General features: G+C 44.0%; 1 protein-coding gene across 1 annotated transcript; it reads left to right on the top strand.

Annotated features, from left to right (window-relative positions):
• Window positions 1-452: 452 nt before the first annotated feature.
• PAG13 (pregnancy-associated glycoprotein 1) lies at window positions 453-9580 on the top strand. Its single transcript, XM_006076340.4, has 9 exons — window positions 453-553; window positions 1624-1774; window positions 2759-2876; window positions 2975-3093; window positions 4292-4485; window positions 5409-5525; window positions 7201-7342; window positions 7427-7525; window positions 9216-9580. Exons 1-9 carry the CDS (start codon window positions 453-455, stop codon window positions 9363-9365), a joined length of 1191 nt encoding a protein of 396 aa, XP_006076402.3. The 3' UTR covers window positions 9366-9580.
• The last annotated feature ends 8135 nt before the right edge of the window (window positions 9581-17715 follow it).

Here is a 17715-nt window from a genome sequence, read left to right as displayed (position 1 = left end):
TACCTAAGCCAGTTGTATGTTCCTGGTTTGCCCCTGAAGTCTTCAGTTTGCCATTTGACAACTTATCCTCCTAGCAGTCTCCTCTCCAACAAAGACAGCAATGCATATCTCATGAAGTGCCTAGGAAGATGACATGAAACCACACGTGTTGAGCATGGCCACCAGTATCCATTTTCATGATGTTCTTAGCAGTTTATTCTCCAAGTAGGCAAGGTTCTCCATCTTCTTAGATGTCCATGCAGATTAGTTTGATTTTCCAGCCAAGCTTCAAGGAAGAAATTACAGTTAAATTCTCTATATTCTGAAAAACTTCAAAGGCCACTCTCCAAGGACAATGGTGAAGGTAAAGATTTTATCGACACCTTTGTTTTTCTCAGATCTTTTAATGGCCTAAAGGGGAATACTAGGGTAGGTCAGAGCATATATAACTAGAGGCTCCCGGTCACCACTACATGCTAAGAACCCAAACGTCCCTGAGTACTTGGAGCCAGGAAAGAAACATGAAGTGGCTTGTGCTCCTCGGGCTGGTGGCCTTCTCAGAGTGCATAGTCAAGTAAGTATGGGGACTGTAAGTCACATCATATTCCTTTCTCGGATTTTTATTTTCATCTGATTATTCTTCCACCCATGAGGTTTAGCAGGGAATGGAATATTTCCCTAAGAGTCTTAAAGTTCAACTCTTACTTACTGTAAGTAACTTGCCAAAGGAGCTGTGCATCCCAAGGTCTTGGTGTGGATTTGGGTTGCACAAATCTTGGGGTTCAGTCATGTCATGACCTATTGAAAATGCAGCTCCTTGCAACTATTCAGTGCACAGTCTGTGAGATGTCGATGTGGTCCTGTGGAAAAGCACTTTTCTACATTTTATTCAACGTGTCCTCTTATTTCCGTGTCTACTTAAGTGTGTATATGTCTATGTCTGCATCTCTGTATCACTGTCATTTATCTCTCCATCTCTTTGGAAGTCACTGGGAGTGTATTTCTCTTTGTGTTGTTTTCTTTTAATTTTTCTTTGACTCTTACTTCCTTCACAAGCCTCTGAATTTCTCTTACTTGTTCCCTATATCTTGGATTCTTCTTTCAACTCTCTGTCCTCTTTAAACTTGGAGAAAGATACACTGTTTTACACTGTTTTATATCAGACAAGCAGTGTGAACAGGTCAACTCAGAAACCTCTTGCATTTCAAATTGCTCCCTTGTAAAAGAGGATAAGAGTCCCCCTTCTACCTTATTCCTTGTGGTTCTATGAGAAGGAATGTGTGTGATGGCAACAACAATGCTAATGGCTCTCATTGTTGAGACTTCCTATTATCAGGTACCTTATATCCATCACTTCACTTATCCCCAAGATATTCTATTTGTAGGGTTTGTATTGTGACATTCCACCATTTTACCAAAGGGGAGAGTGAGACACCACATGGTCGTTTGTCTTACCCAAGATTGCAGAAAAGAACCTGTATTCACCTGTATGTCTTTGCCATGGTATATGCATAAAATTCTGATAATAATGTGCCTCGTAAAAATGATTAGAATATACACAGGACCATTACAATGACAGTTATACCTTCACACTGATGGCTAATTGTAGCATCTTTGCTTTCTTTGTCAAATGCTTGGTGAAAGAATACCTCTAAGGAGAGTGAAGACCATGAGAAATACCGTCAGTGGAAAAAACATGCTGAACAATTTCCTGAAGGAGCATGCTTACAGACTGTCCCAGATTTCTTTTCGTGGCTCAAATCTAACTAGTCACCCACTGAGAAACATCAGGGATGTGAGTATTTTGGGAGGATGGTGCTCCACAGTGCCCCCTGGTGCTCTAGCCTAGCACTGGGGCTCATCTGGAGGTCCCAGGTGGGATGTTGGGGTTGGGGTTCCTGCAGGAGGCAGAGACAGTGGAAAAGAGGGACTGCACCTAGAGGAGAAGGCACTCTCATTCTCAACTGTTGGTCTTTGTGATTGGGCCCGGCAATTACCAGGTGGCAGGTAAACATCCATGTCTGTGTCAAAGATGTGTCATTAGTTTGAGGGTGATTGTTCCTTCTGAACTAAGTGAGCCACTCAGTTATAGATGAAGAGTGAACCAGCACTGATCAAAAGGTAGAACCAACTGCAAAGCAATTGCAAATCCCCAGGTAGAGGAATTTCTGTTTCCACAGATGCAAGAATGACAGCAGTAAAAATTTACTGAACCTCTATTCTGAGTATGGACATAAGAATCACTGTGGTTCCTGTTTTTAGATTAGAAAATGGGCTTATTTTGTCTTCAAGATGTCTTCAAAAATGCCCATGCCAGCCTGAGAGACAGGCAAAGAGTAAATACATGTCAAATGAAAAGGTCAACTGTGTGCTGTTGATTGGATGTGGTCTGAGTTTAGATGGAGTGGCTGGGGTTGATCAAGAAAGACCTCCTGGAGAAGCGGGTGCTAAGGCTGGGTTTGAAGAGACTACAGAGCTTCTCAAATGAAGGCAACAGGACTTCCCTGGGTATCCAGCTGTCCTGGAGGCCCAGTGGTTATGCCTCTGGGCTTTCCATGCAGGACGTACCACTTCATCTCCTGTTCATAGAGTCAATATCCTGCATACAATGTAGCACAGGAAAAATATATCAAATGCAGATATGTGTGACCAAAGTCTGTGAGCTGCACGGTGCTCAGAAAGTGATCTCAAGAGATATGTGACACCCAGAGGGAGGCATCAGTTTGGGAATAGAGTGTAGCCAGTTCTGCACTAACCCACTCCCTCCTTCTCTGTTTAGTTGTTCTACGTGGGTAACATCACCATTGGAACACCCCCTCAGGAATTCCAGGTTGTCTTTGACACAGGCTCATCTGACTTGTGGGTGCCCTCCATATTTTGCAACAGCTCAACCTGTTGTGAGTACAGACACCCCCTACCTGGACCATCTTTCACTTGCCCTGCCACCCTGTTTCCACCCTTGGCACCTGATGACACTCATCTCTTGTGTCTGCAGCTACACACGTTAGGTTCAGACATCTTCAGTCTTCCACCTTCCGGCCTCCCAATAAGACCTTCAGGATCACCTATGGATCTGGGAGAATTGAAGGAGTTGTTGCTCATGACACAGTTCGGGTAAGAGTGTAACAAATGCTGAGTCAGAACTGGCTATGGAATGACCATTGCTTGCAAAACAGATGCAGAACCATCTGGCAGGACCCTTCCTAGCATAACTCCCATAGATATTGGCCATCTTATCCACAGGATCATGTCTCTGGGGAGGCAGTGCCCATGGTGACACATGAGCAAACAAATTATCTAATCCAGGGAGTGGCTTGAGGTTTGGACTTGAAGCTCCTCTGCCCATGAGCAGTTCAAGGTTCATTTTGCTGGGAGTGAGAAGAAGGGATAAAAGCACCCACTTTTATATTCACAGACTGTTCCAGGCACTTTCAGCTGATAACTGGTTTAATCCCACAACAACCTCACACAGCAGTTACTCTGATTAGCTCATGAGACATATGAGGAAACTGAGGTGCAGACAGCAAGGGCTTTGCTGAGGGCACACATGTGGTAAAATCTGGAGTTAGGCTGGCATTTCAGGACTGAAGTTGCTGTGGGGTGTTTGAGGGCAGGATAAAACTGATCTTGGGACCCTGGGAGTAGTCAAGAGCTTCAGGTATCCAGAGTGGGAAACTGGAGGCCTGAGAAATCAAGGGGCCTGATAAATGAGTTCTGACTCTAGACGACCCTTGAGAGTCTGATAAACCTTTGGCCTGCCTCCCCCAAAATACTTGAGTAGTTCCCCTTCTCTCTTTCTCTCTCATACACACTCACAGAAATATACACATATCCCTAAAAGTGAATTCCCCAGACAGTAATTTCATAGAACCCTACAAGCAAGATTGTGTTTTTGGCTTCTGTCTTCCTGGACAGATGCAGAATCCTCAGTATATTACATAGAATGCAGTCCATTCCCGTGATTATGTCACAGTGATGCCAAAGAGAAGCCTTTCTTGCTCTTGATTGTTTTGTCCCTAAGGTGGCACCTATGGGACCTGGCCTGATTCTTGGTTGCCCCACCTGGACAGAAGCCATGAGGCCAATTTGACTCACCTAGATGGTGTTTTTCAGAGGGGTAGATGTTTTAAAATCCAAAGCCTCTCTCAAATGGAACCCAAATTCCCCTCCCAGCTTGATCTAACTGTCTGTGGGCCACCGAAGATAGAGCCCAGCCTCAATTCTTCTCTGAGGAACTAATGGCAATGCACCCCAGCCCAGTCCTAGCCCCACTTCACGTATCTGTAAGTGGCAACATTCTTCTCTCCCACAGATTGGGGACCTTGTAAGTACTGACCAGCCATTCGGTCTAAGCATGGCAGAATCGGGGTTTGAGGGCATAGCTTTTGATGGCGTCTTGGGCTTGAGCTACCCCAACAGATCCTTCTTTGGAGCCATCCCCTTCTTTGACAAGCTGAAGAATCAAGGTGCCATTTCTGAGCCTGTTTTTGCCTTCTACTTGAGCAAGTAAGTCTAAGATGGACAATCCCTTTCTCCAAATTAGCTGTAAGATGCTTTCAGGTGCATGAAAATTATAGAACACTTGATAAAGAAGTATCCTGAGAGATAATCTAACCCAGGATAACTATGGCCCCAGGGCCCAACTGGCTTCACCCCTGCCTTTTATAAATAAAATTTTATTGGAATCCAACCCTACTCCTGGGCTCAAGATCAGTAACATGGTCTAGGGGAGTGAGTGAGGAGGAAGGCTAATGGAAGGCAACAGAAAACAAGTTGAAGGGAAAGGCATTAGGATTTGCTTATGAATTTGTTCAGGAAGGAAGGAGAAGGATGGTGGATATCTTTCCTTCCTCATTAGCATTTCACTGGGAACCCAGGACCAGCTACCCAATTTGTAGGAGCCAGTGAGAAATGAAAGTGTGGGACACAAAAGTGTGGGACCCCTTGTTCAAGAAATATGAGGCATTTCAAGACAGAGAGAGCAGAGATGGGGTCTCTTCTGAGTGTGGGGTCCTTTGGACAGTAGAGGTCACAGGCCAGTGAAGCCAACTCTGGGTGACCTGAACCCACACCCTTAGAACTCCCAGGCCTTGATTTTCCTGAAAAATGACAGGGTGGACAAGGGGGAAGCCAAAACACTTCAGTATTGTGTCCTCTGAGGGTGTCTGAACACTTAGGTCACTGGAGGTCCAGGGTGTCTTCAGAAGACATAGTGGGTGGAGCCCAGCCAAGTGATTCAGCTTCTAACCTCCTCTGTGCCACTCACTAGCCAGTAACGGACCTCAGTCTGGATCTCAGTCTCTCCTAGATGCTATTTCTGCATCTGTATATGGGGACCTTATTAGGGCTTTGATGGGTGAACAACCACAGCTCTCAGACTGTGCTGTTGTTACTGTCCTCCAAGGATCCCCCCTCACTTCTCTCTACAGAGACAAGCAGGAGGGCACTGTGGTGATGTTTGGTGGGGTGGACCACTGCTACTACAAGGGAGAGCTCAACTGGGTACCATTGATCCAAGCGGGTGACTGGAGTATACACATGGACCGGTAAGCCTCTCCCTCTGAGGGTCAGCCCAAGTGATGCTCCCACTACTGTACATGGACACAGGCAGACACACACAAATACATTCTCAGACACACAGTCACACAGACATATACACCACTCACAACAACACAGTCAGACACACAGACACGTGGAAACACACAAGCAGACACATATAAACCTACACAGAGACACATAAAACATGCATAGCTAGTCAGTGACACACAAGCACACACAGAGACACATAGAATCACACATACAAATAAACACACAAGCACATAGATACACAAACAACCTATGGGTTCATAATCCCCAGGCCTTCTGAATATGGCTCTGACCAGCGTCCTAAAAGGGTCCAGAGAGGTCTGTGCAGCTGGGAGAGGGCTGCTCCCACTGCCCTTTGAGGTGGGGAGCATGGTTAGAGGACTCTACAGTGTGATGAACAGAGGATCAGGGAGAATTTCTCCAGCCTGAACAGAATTATGATAAGATGACCAACTGTCCAGGGATACCTAGGACATAGGAAGTTCTCAGTACAGATAAATGTCATTTTAAAAACAGGGACAGTCCTGAGAAAATGCGGAAAACTGGTCTTATTAGGGAGCAGCTACCCAGCAGTGGAGAGAGGTTGGCTGAAGTCTTAAGATTTGAAAGCAACTAATAAAAAGGCCACCCCACATTCTTGGGCACACAGTGGGACAGGGGCTGTAACAGAGAATCAGGAAGGTGGGATCCAGGAGTGACCTAAGGACAAGAGGCATAATTGATAGGATTCTGTGTGATACCTTCAGACAAAAGCTGACCTGTCCTTTGGAGTTTCTGTGGGTTAGTCATGTATTTCCTGGCAAGGGTCTCAGGGTCTGAGCTGGTTGTAGGAGCAGTGCTGGCAGACACCCTCTCCCAGAGGAGCCCCTCTCTCTTCCTACTGTGAGAATCTGCTGCCCCTGCAAATCTCCATCTTCACTCTGTGTGTGACCTGTTATTTGTCCCCCATCAGATACAGCTTTCTGGAGGTTTCTTATTTTCTCAGTCTTCATTCTCTCATTGAACAGAAAAGCATTGGGCGTCCACTGTGTGCCAGGCACTTTAGGGAGGCAAGGAGAATAAAACTCGCCCTCACATCTAAGAAGGCAGATGTACATGAATTGACTCTCCCACATAGTGAATTGTGTCTTAGGTATATGCTAGACATGAGGAGGAGAAGGCATTGGCAACCCATTCCAGTACTTTGCCTGGAAAATCCCAGGGACAGTGGAGCCTGGTGGGCTGCCCTCTATGAGGTCCCACAGAGTTGGACATGACTGAAGTGAGTTAGCAGCAACAGCAGCAGCAGACATGAGGAAGGGTCTACAGAGAGAGACCAAGATAGGAGACTGATAAAGACCGGGGGAAAGACTTCCTGAAAACAATACAATTAAGTTGGAATCTGGAAGATCGGAAGAAATTTGCTAGTCAAAGTGGAGTGGAGTCTTCTAGGAAGGAAGACCAGCTTGTGTCAAGGTACAAAAGATCCTGGTGTATTTAAGTACTGCATTCGAGGATGTCAAGAAAGGTGCTGTGTCGAGATTAAAGGAAAAGAGGGCAAAAGACAAAGGGCTGTTTATGAGATAGTCGGGAAGGGGGAAACTCTGGGGAGACTCAGAGTGACTTTGATGCCCACTTTCTTCCATTGTCTCTCAGCATCTCCATGAAAAGAAAGGTTATTGCTTGTTCTGACGGCTGCGAGGCCCTTGTGGACACAGGGACATCATATATCCAAGGCCCAGGAAGACTTGTCAATTACATACAGAAGCTCATCGGTGCCACACCACGGGGTTCCAAGGTGAAGGGTCATGCCCCAGGGTCACTGCCAGTCTCCACACACAAGGATCTCCAGGGCCAACCTCTCTCCCTCTCTCTCTAACAGCACTATGTTTCATGTTCTGCGGTCAATACCCTGCCCTCTATTATCTTCACCATCAACGGCATCAACTACCCAGTGCCAGCTCGAGCCTACATCCTCAAGGTGAGGGAACAATACTGAGGGTTGGTTCTCAAACTGGAGCTTGCAGGAACCCTTGGGCTCTTGCTGGGAGGAGGGCGCCCTCTGGAGGCCATGCCGCACAATTGCAGATGCTGCTGAACCCTGTGGCTGGGCCAGTGCCTCCCACAAAACCAATCACTTGCGAAGTAAGGGCTGTGTGGGACACTGATCTTTCTGAGATAAAGGTGGAGATGCCACACCATAGGGCATGGTGGGAGTACAAGGAGAGGGGAACAGTAAGGTCCTCAGTCCTCAAAGAGCTTCAATTCAATCTGAACCCGTAGATGCATGAACATGAAATTCAGCTCTAGCAGTCCCTGAAATAGGCCATTTTACAAGGAGAATGGCTGGGGACAGTCCCAGTGTGATGTCCCAGCATAAGTTAACAGTCTCCATTCCCTTCTCAAACTTTTTCTGGTTTGGATGATAAATTACATGGTCAGCCTAGTTCTTGGCTGCATGTTCCCATTGCTCTGGCCAGGTGCCCCTGTTGTGAGTTGAGGTTCCCGACCCCTCAGTGGGGAGGTTGGATACTAAGATGAATAAAGGGTGCACAGTGGCTGCTCAGCCCCGGCACAGGGTGCAGGTTTCATGTCAGCTCCCTGCGAGAGTTCAGAGCAGGGTGATGAACTCAAAGAAGACTTTGAGGAAGAGAGGGAATTTCAGGAATTCTAAAACCACAAACTCATTGATCCATATGGAGGGTTGCTTGATTCTAGGCAAAACTGCACTGGATTCCATGCAAATGGCATCTCAAGGTGGTCAGCACTGGGGTATTGGGGACTTACGAGGGGTGACGAGGGCTAAGGACTGATCGGTGGGGATGGGGAACCAGAGTATGTTACCCAACCAAGCCTGGAGTGGCCAAAGAGGTGGGTGTGGGCCAAAGGAGGCTTCTCAGAGTTCCTGAGTTAAGTCTTCAAGAACATGTTGTGGGTACTAGTCTATTTAAGATGGAAAACCAACAATGAGTTACTTTGTAGCACCGGGAACTCCACTCAGTTATATGACAGGCTGGATGGGAGGGGTATCCTTGGGACCAGGATACCTGGATACATAGGGCTGAGTCCCTTTATTGTCCACCTGAAACTCAGAATATTGTTAATCAGCTCTACTCTGAAAAAAAAAAGTTTTTAAATACAGTATGGATTGTGGGGACACAGGTGGAGAACCAGAATTCTCTGCATAGAAAACAAGGAGCAGGAGACAGAAGAAAAGAAACAGGGAGTGAGGGGAACTATGGACACACTTGTTCTTTTCTAAAAAATTATTTGAAGTGTGGCTAATCTTTAGTGTTGCATTAAGTTCTGCTGCACAACAATGTGACTCAGTTATACATATAAAATGTATTTTCTCTTATTCTTTTTTCATGTGATTTAACACTGAATATTGAATACAGTTCCTTATGCTCTACAGTAGGACTTTGTTGTTTTTCATTCCTTTATTTCCCCAACTCCCAGTCCTCCATTCACCACACCCCTCCTCATGGCAACCTCATGTCTTGGCCCTCTTTGGTTTTGGATGAACTCTCACATCCCCTGCTGCTGAGAAAACCCCTTTGATACTTACCAAAAGAGGGAAATAAGACAAAGAATTGCGCTGGGTTTGGATATTGTGGGGGAGTCACTGGTAAGGGCTCATGCTTACTGGTGTGTGTCTCTGACTCCCCCAGGATTCTAAAGGCCGCTGCTATGCCACCTTTAAAGAGCACCGGTTGAGTTCATCTACAGAGATCTGGTTCCTGGGTGACGTCTTCCTGAGGCTGTATTTCTCGGTCTTTGATCGAGGAAATGACAGGATTGGCCTGGCACGGGCAGTGTAAATGCTTGGAGTGGTTCAGGAATCAGTAAGGCTGCTCCTAACACACACTCACTCACACTTTGGGCACTCCTGCCCAGGATGCTGGTGAGCTGTATTTGGTGGTATGTACACCCTATTCTCAGTAAAGAATAAAGGGTTTCACTCTTAATGGTGCTGAAACAAATGGTTGCCTCTGTTTGTGTCTGGGAGTGAAGGATCTAGAACCAAGTCTGAATCAAAATTGAGAGGAGCCCTACTCCAGCTGGCTTCAAGGAAAAGGGAGACTCATTGCAATGATTCTGGGAATCCAGGACAGAAGAATCAGAGCAAATACAAAAATCTCAGTGACTGTGCCCAAGAAATCAGAAGGCATCCATTCTCTCACATTCGCTCTTTCCCTTCAGTCTACTTTGATGGTCTTAGCCTGGCAACTTTTTTCCTTAAGGCTTCTACACCTAGTCAGGGAGTTCAAGCTACCTGCCCTAGGGTTTTAAATCCCAAAGGCATCACCTAGTAAGGAAAGAAGATTGCAGACATCAGAGTTCAAGGGTGTTCTCTGAACGACCCACCTCAGATCACATGTACAGCCCTAGATCAGCCATCCTGGCAGGGACATGGGGTCTTACGACTGGCTTTTCATGGTTTTTGGCTCTGATCCAGCAGCACACATGATTGTAAATTTCATCCAGAACTACATGACTGAAGCTGGGGAGAGCCAGCCCCAAGGATAGTGACTGGCAGATGGTCTAGGCCAGGGAAGAGTTTGTGGTGACCCACCAACTCCACCACTTCCTCATTCACGGGAATTATAAGAGATAATGAAATAGACTCTCTTTGTCCCATGTCAGATGATCTTATCACTGGGCTTCTCCTCCAGGGGGTTTTGGGTGAGGTACTTCATGCAGAGCTGGTTCCCTCTTGTTCCCAAACCCCAGTCACCAGCTCTCTGCCACATATGCCTGCTCTGTCCTTTACTTGTTCTACTTGGTAAGTGGTGGCCCCAGTGGATCCCTGAGCCATTCCCCTCCTCTAGGGCCCAGAATGCCCCATCTTTGCCTCCAATGCTGCTGGGGAGAAAACAACACATGTATCAGGGGACCCAGTGTACACATTGACTTCAGCCTTTCTAAGCTTCCTCCAGGGGTGTGCTACAAACTATTTGCTTGGAGCTGCCATGGTTAGGGACTTTCTCAGTGGAAGCATCCATTCTTTCCAACTGGAGGCCCCCAGTAGATCCCTCAGCTGAGTCAGCAGGGGTCACAGATTGATTTCCTTTCAGATTGACTGGTTTGAAGTCCTTGTTGCATAAAGGACTCTCAAGAATCTTCTCAAGCACCACAGGTTTCAAAAGCTCAATTCTTTGGGATTCACCTTTTCTTATGGTCCAGATAGCACATCTGTACATGATTACTGGGAAAATCATAGCTCTGACACTGCAGACCTCTGTAGCAAAGTGAGTCTCTGCTTTTTAATACATTGTGCAGGTTTTTCATAGCCTTTCTTCCTTCCAAGGAGCAAGTGTCTTTTAATTGTGTGGCTGCAGTCAAGGTCCATAGTGGTTTGGGAGCCCAAGAAAATAAAATCTGCCACTGTTTCCACTTTTCCTTCATCTATATGTATGAAGTTGTGGGACTGGATGCCATGAATGTTGAGTATATTTTTGTGAATAGTGTTTTGAATGTTGAGTTTTAAGCCAGTTTTTGCATCTCCTCTCCTCACAAAGAGGCTCTTTAGTTCTTCTTTGCTTTCTGACACTAGGGCAGTGTCATCTTCATATCTGTAGATGTTGATATTTCTCCCAGCAATCTTTATTCCAGCTTGGGATTTATGCAGTCCAGCATATCGAATGATGTATCCTGTATAGAAGTTAAATAACTAGAGTGAGAATGTACACCTTTTCTTGCTTCTTTCCCAGTTTTAAATCTTTCAGTTGTTCTGTGTCTGATTCTAACTGTTGAATTTTGACCTAAATACAGACTTTTCAGGAGACATGTAAGGTGATCTGGTACTCCCATTTCCTTAAGAATTTTCCAGTTTGTTATGGTCCACACAGAGAAAGTTTTTAGCATAGTCAGTGAAGCAGACAGAAATGTTTTCTGGGATTCCCTTGTTTTCTCTATGATCCAGTGGATGTTGGCAATTTTATATCTGGTTCCTCAAACCAGTTTCTACATCTGGAAGTTCTCAGTTCATGTAGTGTTGAGGCTTAACTTGAAGGATTTTGAGCATTACCTTGCTAGCAAGTGAGATGAGCACAATTGCATGATATGTTTAACATTCTTTGGAATTGCCTTTCTTTTGGATTGGAATGAAAACTGATCTTTTTCAGCACTGTGGCTACTGCTGTGTTTTCCAAATTTTGCTGACATATTGAATGCATCACTTTTACAGCCTCATTATTTAGGATTTTTGAATAGCTCAGCTGGAATTCCATCACCTCTCCTATCATTGCTTGTAGTGATGCTTCCTAAGGCCCACTTGACTTCATATTCCAGTATATCTGGCTTTACATGAGTAACCCAAACATCACCCCTATCCCAGTCACTATGACTGTTTTTGTACAGTTCTTCTGTGCATTCTTGGCACCTCTTCTTAATCTCATCTGCTTTTGTTAGGTCTTTGACTTTTCTGTTCTTTATTGTGCCCAACCTTGCACGAATGTTCCTCTGGTAGCTCCAATTTTCAAGAAGTGATCTATACTCTTTGCAATTCTATTATTTTCCTCTAATTCTTACAGTTTTCACTTATGAAGACTTTCTTCTCTCTCCTTACTATTCTCTGGAAGTCTGCATTCCATTGGGTATATCTTTCCATTTCTCCTTTGCCTTTCACTTCTCTTATTTTCTCAGCTGTTTTAAAGGCCTCCTCAGGCAACCCCTTTTCATTCTCACATTTGTTTCTCTTGGGGATGGTTTTGGCGACCACCTCCTGTACAATGTTACAAACCTCCATCCATAGTTCTTCAGGCTTCCAGACCAAATCCCTTGAATCTATTTTTCATTTCCACTATAAAATCATAATGGAGTTGATTTAGGTCATAGCTGAATGTTCTACTGGTTGTCCTTAGTTCTTTCAATTTAAGCCTGTATACTGCTTGCTTCTGCCTAAGCATTGGTGCCAGATCACCACCCACCACTACCAGTGAGTGTGGAGCAAAAACACACAATTTGAGGACTGTTACCCTGGGTTGTTGCTTGGCTTTTCACATGCTTAGCTGTGTGACATTGATCAAACCCCTTAACCTCAGTTTTCTCATCTGGACAATGGGCACCATGATGATAATTCCACCTCTGGATGCATGCATGCCTGCTAAGAACAAGTGGCCTCAGAGGGCTTTCTGGGTTCCTGAGACTGGAACAAATATGAATTATTCTGCCACCTGGGGAGAAGGAAATCTTCTGTTCAGAGGTTATGGGTGCCATCCCCAAGGCTAAATATTGATTCAAGCCAAATGACATCTATTTCTGAACCATGACCCAGAATTCTGACTGAGGTGATGCTTCTGTTTTCTGGGCCCCAACAAGAGCTAATGATTACTGTCTCAGATTGCTCCATTACCAGCCTTACTTCTCAGCCTTTCCTTGTCAACTACTAGCCTGAAATCACACTGCAAGGAGAGTTGTAAGGCTTTTGGTCTCTTTAACGTTTCCCACATCTCCAGTGTAGCAAGAAGTAGCTGTTATGCTTACTTGTCATAGCAACAGCTATGGCAACCTGTACAGTCCAATCTCAGTCTGTTAAATGAAACTGTCCCCATTTGGCCCCTCATGTTTACATTACCTACGATTGCCTTAGAAGCCTTCCTATGCTTGCTGTTTAATGATCAATATGTGTGGACTTGATCTAGATTACTTTCCCAAGCATGATTCTAACCATGCAATGAAGTAACCAGACATTTAGTCATCTAACTACCCACAGGAATTGATAAAAGCAAACTACCCATCCATTTCTTGCTTGCCGCAAACAACATTGAAGTGATCTGCTGAAACAATGTGATATATTGTTTCCAAAAGGGACACTTTTTCTGGATCCATTTTCCACCTAGTGCAGAATGTCTACCACAAGCCTCACCCTGCAGCAGCTGGTCACCTGGTTTTTGCAGACTCAGCCCACTCCACATCCCTTCAACATCCCTCAGTAAAATCTAGAGAACAAACTCAGTCAAAGCTCTCTCTCCTGCAGAAAACAGTTTTTTGTTTTTTTTAGAAAACAATGTTTGGTAACACATTCAAAATATTGTGCTCCTTGTCTTGGATTCAAGGACCTGCACCAGAGGATGGGAAGCCTCCCATTCCAACTAAATCTTTCTCCATTCCAACCAGAACCAGACACTTCACTGGACCCTGTGTCCTCATTGGTATCGTTCAGTTGCTAAGTCATATCTGACTCTTTGTGATTACCTGTTTGGCAACAAAACAGGATCCCTGTCTTTCACTATTTAGTGTAGTTTCCTCAAACTCATGTCCTTTGAGTAGGTGATGCCATCTCACAATCTCATCCTTTTATTCCCTCTCCTTCTGCCCACATTCTTTCCCAGCATCAGTGTCTCTTCCAATGAGCTGGGTCTTCACATCATTGGCCTAAGTGTTGGAGCTTCATCTTTATCATCAGTCCTTCCATTGAATATTGCTCTACCACTTCCAAAACAACACTCATGTTTCTAATCACCTAAGAATATTGACCACTGATAAAGTTTGACAGAAGAGGGATCTAGTCCTCTGGGAAATCCCAGCACTGCCATCCTGCTTTTCTCTCCACCTGGCATAGAATTGTTTCCCTACAGCTTCTCCAGCTTGAAGTGGCTTGCTGACCCAAAATTGTCAGCTGTCAATGAATTGTTCCTTCTTCCTTTCTTAAAGACTTCTTCCTGCTTCCTGATTGTCCTCTGTAATCAGTTCAGTTCAATCTCTCAGTCATGTCCAACTCTTTGCTATATCATGAGTGCAGCATGCCAGGTTTTCCTGTCTATCACCAACTCCTAGAGCTTGCTCAAACTCATGTTCATCAAGTTGATGACGCCACCCAACAATTTTGTCTTCTGTCTTCCCCTTTGCCTCCTGCCTTTAATCTTTCCCAGCATTGGGGTCTTTTATAATGAGTTAGTTCTACCCATCAACTGGCCAAAGTAATGGAGGTTCAGCTTCAGCACCGGTCTTTCCAATGAATATTCAGGACTGATTTCCTTTAGGGTGGACAGGTTGGATCCCCTTGCAGTCCAAGGGACTCTCAAGAGTTGCCCAACACCACAGTTCAAAAGCATCAGTTCTTTGGTGCTCAGCTTTCTTTATGGTCCAACTCTCACATCCACTCATGACTTCTGGAAAAACCATAGCTTTGACTCTACAGACCTTTGCTGGTAAAATAATTTCTCTGCTTTTTAGTATGCTGTCAAAGTTTTTCATTGCTTTTCTTCCAAGGACCAAGTGACTTTTTTTCCCCCCCACAGCTGCAGTCACTATCTGCAGTGATTTTTGGAGTCTGGGAAAATAAAGTCTGTCACTGCTTTCATTGTTTCTCCATCTATTTGCCATTAAATAATGGAACTGGTTGTAGTGATCTTTGTTTTTTGATCTGTACATACTTCATCAAGACCATACCCAAGAAAATAAATGCAAAAAAGCAAAATGGTTGTCTGAAGGTGCCTTAGAACTAACTTAGAAAGAAGAGAAGCAAAAGGCAAAACAAAAAAGAAACACAAACCAATCTGAATGCAGAGTTCCAAAGATAGCAAGAAGAGATTTGAAGAAAGCCTTCCTAAGTGATCAGTGCAAAGATATAGAGGAAAACAATAGAATGGGAAAGACCAGAGATCTGCTTAAAAAAATTAGAGGTAGGGAAGGATTATTACATGCAAAGATGGGCCTAATAAAAGACAGAAATGGCATGGACCTAAGAGAAGCAGAATATATTAAGAAGAGGTTGAAAGAATATATAAAAGAACTATACAAAAAGAATATTAAGGACCCAGATAACCACGATGGTGTGATCACTCGCCTAGACCTTAGACATCCTGAAATGTGAAGTCAAGAGGGCCTTAAGAAGCATCACTACGATTAAAGCTAGTGGAGGTTATGGAATTGCAGTTGAGCTATTTCAAATCCTAAAAGATGATGCTGTTAAAGTGCTGCACTTAATAAGTTAGGAAATTTGGAAAACTCAGCAGTGGCCCTGGGACTGGAAAGGTCGTTTTCATTGCAATTCCAAAGAAAGGTAATTTCAAAGAATGTTCAGTTACCACACACTTGCACTCATCTCACATGCTACAAAGTAATTTCTGCAAGCAAATCTTCAACAGTATTGTGAATTTCCATATGTTCAAGATGGATTTAGAAAAGGCAGAGGAACCAGAGATCAAATTGCCATCATATGTTGGATCATAGAAAAAGCAGGAGAATTCCAGAAATATACCTACTTCTGCTTTATTGACCATCAAAAGCCTTTGACAGTGTGGATCACAACAAACTGTGAAAAACTTACTGAGATTGGAATACCAGACCATCTTACCTGCCTTCTGAGAAATCTGTATGCAAATCAAGAAGCAACAGAACTGAACATGAAAGAGCAGACTGGTTCCAAATCAGGAAAGGAATAATCAAAGGCTGTATATCGTCACCCTGCTTATTTAAATTCTATGCTGAGTACATCATGCGAAATGTCGAACTGGATGAAGGACAAGCTGGAATAATGGTTGCTGGGAGAAATATCAATAACCTCAAATATGCAGATGACACCACCCTCATGGCAGAATGTGAAGAGAAACTAAAGAGCCTCTTGATGAAAGTGAAAGAGGAGAGTGAAACATCTGGCTTAAACTCCACATTCAGAAAATGAAGATCATGGCATTTTGTCCCATCACTTCATGGCAAATAGATGGGGAAACAATGGAAAGGGTGAGAGACATTATTTTTGGGGGGCTCCAAAATCACTGCAGATGATGACTGCAGCCATGAAATTAAAATATGCTTGTTTGTTTGAAGAACGTTATGACAAGCCTAGCAACATTTTTAAAAGCAGAGACATTACTTTGCTGAAAAAGTTCAGTATAATCAAAGCTATGATTTTTCCAGCTGTCATGTATGGATGTGACAGTTGAAAGTAAAAGAATGGTGAGTAATGAAGAATTGAAGGTTTTGAACTGTGGTGTTTGATAAGACTCTTGAGAGTCCCTTGGACACAAGGAGATCCAACAAGTCCATGCTAAAGGAAATCAATCCTGAATATTCATTGGAAGGATAGATGCTGAAGCTGAAACTCCAGTACTTTGGCCGACTGATGTGAAGAACTTACTCATTAGAAAACATGCTATTACTGGGAAAGATTGAAGGCAAGAAGAGAAGAGCATGACAGAGGATGAGATGGTTGGATGGCATCACTGACTCGATGACATGAGTTTGAGCAAGATCTAGGAGTTGATGAAGGACAGAGAATCCTGGTGTGCTGCAGTCAGAGTTTCAAAGAGTTAGATATGACTGAGTGACTGAACTGAATTGAACATACCCCATAGCAAATGCCAGTTGTAATTGTCATGTTTATCCAGCAAGACAGGGCTCCCCAAAGCCCCAACATATATCCCTAGTTAGTCTGCACCCATGCACAGAAGTCACTGCCTAGCATTCACAAGGCATTCAGTGAGTTCTGATTGCAGGGGGACCTTCATTTTGGTAGATATAGAGGAGCAAAGGACACATTTATCCTCCTGTCTAAAACAACTTGAAAATAGAAGAGATAAATGAAAGAGCAGTTTTTTACATCAAATGTCAAACATCAGAGAATGGATTCCTGAGGCGGGGAGCAAGCAAGGTGAGTTTTACAATTGCCCCAACTCTAGAAATAGTTTCCAACACATACATGGAAGGGCTATCTAGGCAGAGACAAACAGTCTCCCCAAGAAAAGAGATTTAAAACTCTAGATAGTTAGAGTTCAATGGAAAGAGCTACACACAGAGAACTGTGCAAGTGTACAGGTGATACCCTTCCAGTTTTCAGCAGAGAGTTGATAGTACTTGTCAGGATTATAGGGAACAATCCTTGAGACGCAAATTGTGCCAAGTCTAATGGTGTCCCCACCCACAAGTATGTAAATTACTCATTATTCCCATGACATCACTATGGCCATGAAGACAATATTGCCTTACTAGTGGGGAATAGTAAACCTGGTCTAAAGATTGGTCTTATATCAGCTAAAAAACCTGAACAGCAAGCCTTCAAAAAATACAATTGTTTCCAAGAAATTAACAGTATTTGCAAACAGTGCCAGTAATAATTTATAAAAATTTAAAATATCCAGCATCCAAAGGGTAAAAAATTGCCATATCCATACATCTGTGTCTCTTTTGCTGTCTCGCATACAGGGTTATCTTTACCAATTTTCT

Source organism: Bubalus bubalis, chromosome 5, assembly GCF_019923935.1.
Source record: "Bubalus bubalis isolate 160015118507 breed Murrah chromosome 5, NDDB_SH_1, whole genome shotgun sequence".
NCBI lineage: Eukaryota > Metazoa > Chordata > Mammalia > Artiodactyla > Bovidae > Bubalus > Bubalus bubalis.
The sequence above is the reverse complement of the archived record's forward strand: the minus strand, read 5'-3'. Positions and strand labels throughout refer to the sequence as shown.